This window comes from Gekko japonicus, unplaced genomic scaffold, assembly GCF_001447785.1.
Source record: "Gekko japonicus isolate JY-2015 unplaced genomic scaffold, Gekko_japonicus_V1.1 scaffold1159, whole genome shotgun sequence".
Taxonomy (NCBI): domain Eukaryota; kingdom Metazoa; phylum Chordata; class Lepidosauria; order Squamata; family Gekkonidae; genus Gekko; species Gekko japonicus.
In genome coordinates, this window is record NW_015160245.1 from 590,058 (window position 1) to 593,479 (window position 3,422).

Here is a 3,422-nt window from a genome sequence, read left to right on the forward strand (position 1 = left end):
GCTTTCTCTGTCTCCCACTGTTTACCCTTCCCATTTTTTCTTTTAAGCGAAATACCTCCCCTTTTTAGGGGAGCCAATAAAATCTTTATTAAATAAAAAAAAAGAACACCAAACAAAGACGGGAAAAGAGCCATAAAATGGTAATACACCTTGACACTTTAGTCCCAATCAAATTCCTAGATCAGGGACAAAATTCCAGGGCATTCCTACAGCTAAAGAACATTGGTTAGATGAGAAACATGTGACTTCCTGTGAGTAACATAAACATTTAACCCCAGATATACTGAGTGTTTTCAACTTGTAATACCCAACACTCCCGCATGACAGGTGGCTCCACCTTGGAGGTCCTGCACTGACCCCTTCCTTCCCCCCCCCCGCTGAGTATCCCCTGAGGTATGGAACAGCCGCCCCAGGGGACAAACAAAGACGGGAAAAGAGCCATAAAATGGTAATACACCTTGACACTTTAGTCCCAATCAAATTCCTAGATCAGGGACAAAATTCCAGGGCATTCCTACAGCTAAAGAACATTGGTTAGATGAGAAACATGTGACTTCCTGTGAGTAACATAAACATTTAACCCCAGATATACTGAGTGTTTTCAACTTGTAATACCCAACACTCCCGCATGACAGGTGGCTCCACCTTGGAGGTCCTGCACTGACCCCTTCCTTCCCCCCCCCCCGCTGAGTATCCCCTGAGTTATGGAACAGCCGCCCCAGGGGAGCCTTTGGGGCCCACCGAGAGGGAGGGAGGGAGAGAGAGAGAGAGCGCTCTGTGGTCTGGCCTGGCCTGGCCAGCGGGGAGCCCCCCCCCCACCTCTGCTTGTCAGACTGGATGAGGGGGACTTTCCAAGATTCCAAGATAACTATGTTGTGTATTTTATATTTTGTTTTATATTCTATTTTATATTGATATTTATACTGTTGTTTTATCTATTGCTTTCTTATGCGAGCCCCCCTGAGCCGGCCTCGGTGGGGAGGGCGGGGTAGAAATCAAATTAATAAAATAAAATTCCCGAGGAGGGGGGAGGAGAGTGTGGGAGCAGGAGCAGGGTTCCGGTGCCTTGCCCGCGAGTCCCCTGGCAGGGCGGTGATGGGGGGGGTGCACGCAGGGAGTTGGTGCTGCTGAGCTGACCCCTTGCCCTGCTGTGTGTCCCTGCAGACTGGAGCACCCGAGCTGCGTGGCGAGGCTGGCCAGCAGGTGCCTGCAGTGCCTGGTAAGCATCGGCAAGGTCCTGACGTGCAGTCGAGCGGCCTGCTCACTCCGCGTGTGGCGAGGGAGGATGGCCGGGTTCCCCTTCCCTTGTGACCCACTCCTGGCCCCGTGTCCCTTTTGGGGGGGGCGGCAGCAGCAGCAGCAGCAGCAGCGGGGCCTTGGCAGGAGGCACTTTTGCAGATGGTGTGGCTCCTCAGGGCATCCCAGCACAGAAGGTCTGCCTGGCACAGCGGTCTCCGCCTTCACCTCCTCCTCCTGCTGCCGCTGAGCCTGTGCTGTGTGGTGCCTCTGAGGATCCAGACGGTTGCCTGGCTTGATGTCTTGTTGTTTCTCATCCAGGACACAGACGAGGAAGACCCTTACTGACGGAGGGGCGGACAAGGGCAGCCTTTGGAGCTGGCCACGCTCTCTCCCCCTGCTGGTGAAGGTTTACTCCTGAACGTATGCTCTTGGGTCGAGGGCAAAGCTGTTGCAAGACCATCTAAGACGCTTGACCTGGGGGTGATCATGGAGACTCTGCCGCTGCTTCTTCTTCCTTGTTCTGATGTCCTTGGTCTGGGCGGCTCCACTCCCGCCTGGTGGGACTGCTGGCCAGGGAGGAGGGGAGGTCTGGGCAGGGCCTGGGATGGTGAGGCGGGCGGCTCCTGCAGGGACCCAGAGAGGCGGTGGCTCAGGGAGCCCCAGGCGCCCCTTCCGGGCGGGGCGGGAGAGGAGGCGCCACGTGCCCTTCCCCTCCCTCGCTGCTGGCTCCTGTAGGGAAGCGGGCTGGCCTTCCCACTGGTCTCAGTCCGCCTTAGGCCACGCAGCCACGTCTGGGCCCGCTCTTTCTGGTGGATGCAGCTTGGCTCCGCGAGATGAGCTGCAAATTGCCGCCTGAACTCGAAGCCTTGCCGGGCTCAAGCTCTGCTCCCAGGTGGTGAGTGCTGGCGGGAGGACGGAGGTCTGGGAAGGCTTTGGCACTCTCCCTCCGAGCAGCACCTCCTTCTCCGTGCTGCCCTGGCATTCTGCCCAGACCGCTGCCCCATGCTCTGTGTGCACACAGGCTTGTGTGGGGCGGAGCTGCCAGAAGGGCACCCTCTTTCCTGGGACCAATAAACATCTTTGTGCCAGCTGAGTCTGCTGCTCCTGTTGTCTGAATGGGCGAGAGCACCTGAGGGCTGGCTGTGTGTGTTGGGGGAGGGGCGGCCCATTCTTAGTGTGTCGTGCTTCCCCAGAGCGCCCAGCAGCTTCCTTTTGGGAGGGGGCCACAGGTGAGCCGGGCAAAGCAGCCCCCCCCCAGGAAGCTCCAGGGACCTGCTGGGACTCCTCTGGTTTTGGCAAGCGGCATCACACCAAAGCCCTTTTGGACCAGCCGCCCTCTGGAGCTGGCCCGTAGCTAACATGGGGCCCATGGGGCCCGGCCCCCTAATGTTTCTTTTGGGGCCCCTCCCCTGGGCTGCCCCCAAAGTGCTCTAACTTACCCCCTGCACTGTACTTTCATTTAATTAGCTCCCAGGGCCCCCGAGGCCCCCTACGGGTGTTACCCGTTTCTCTTTTGGCCTCAAGCTGTTGGCTTGTGTCAACGGGATCTTTGCATATTTCTCTGCATTGAGTAACGGAACCCTTGCTTTTCAACAGAAAAGAAAGCCAGACACAGTTCTACAATTTTAGAAGTTTTATTTTAAACATGGCATCAATCAACAGTTCTATACAGTTCCTAATAATCCCTTGCCTATTACAATTTGACTCTAAGAGTTAAGACATGCTCACCACTGATGTTGACTTCAGGCAAGGTTGCTTCTGTTCCTTTGGAGACCCGGGACAAGGGCTGTCTGGTCAGAACCACCTCTCTCTCTCTCTCTCTCTGGATTCGGGCTTGACTCCCTCCCTGATATCAATTCCCTATCTTATATCCTCTTTTCTGATTCTGTTTACCCAATATTGTTGATCAGTCTTGACCAATCAGAAGTGTTTGACATTTAAATTGTTTCTCTAATCAATTGAGAACAGCTGTATTTATTCCCTAATGATCGGGGTCTTCCCGGTGTTTATAGCTGTTTAGGTCAAGATGACCTTTCTTCCTAAGTGTCTTGTTTGTGCAAAATCCCCTTATTTGGTGAGTGTTGTGCAAACTTCCTGGTATCTAAGAGGTCTCTGGAAAGTCCCCACTTGATGGTCTCCCAATTACTGCTGTCCTCCCGGGTCAGCCTGACCCCGACATATGC

At 54.9% G+C, this 3,422-nt stretch overlaps 1 protein-coding gene across 1 annotated transcript in view; it reads left to right on the forward strand.

The window, feature by feature from the left end:
• Nucleotides 1–2,632, forward strand: part of MPZL3 (myelin protein zero like 3) — a 4,722-nt gene extending 2,090 nt beyond the window's left edge. The window contains exons 3-4 of the mRNA XM_015413741.1: nt 1,165–1,219; nt 1,558–2,632. Of these exons, the coding sequence (XP_015269227.1) occupies nt 1,165–1,219; nt 1,558–1,584 (82 nt within the window). The 3' untranslated portion in view covers nt 1,585–2,632. The remainder of the gene's footprint in view (nt 1–1,164; nt 1,220–1,557) is intronic.
• Nucleotides 2,633–3,422: the final 790 nt, after the last annotated feature.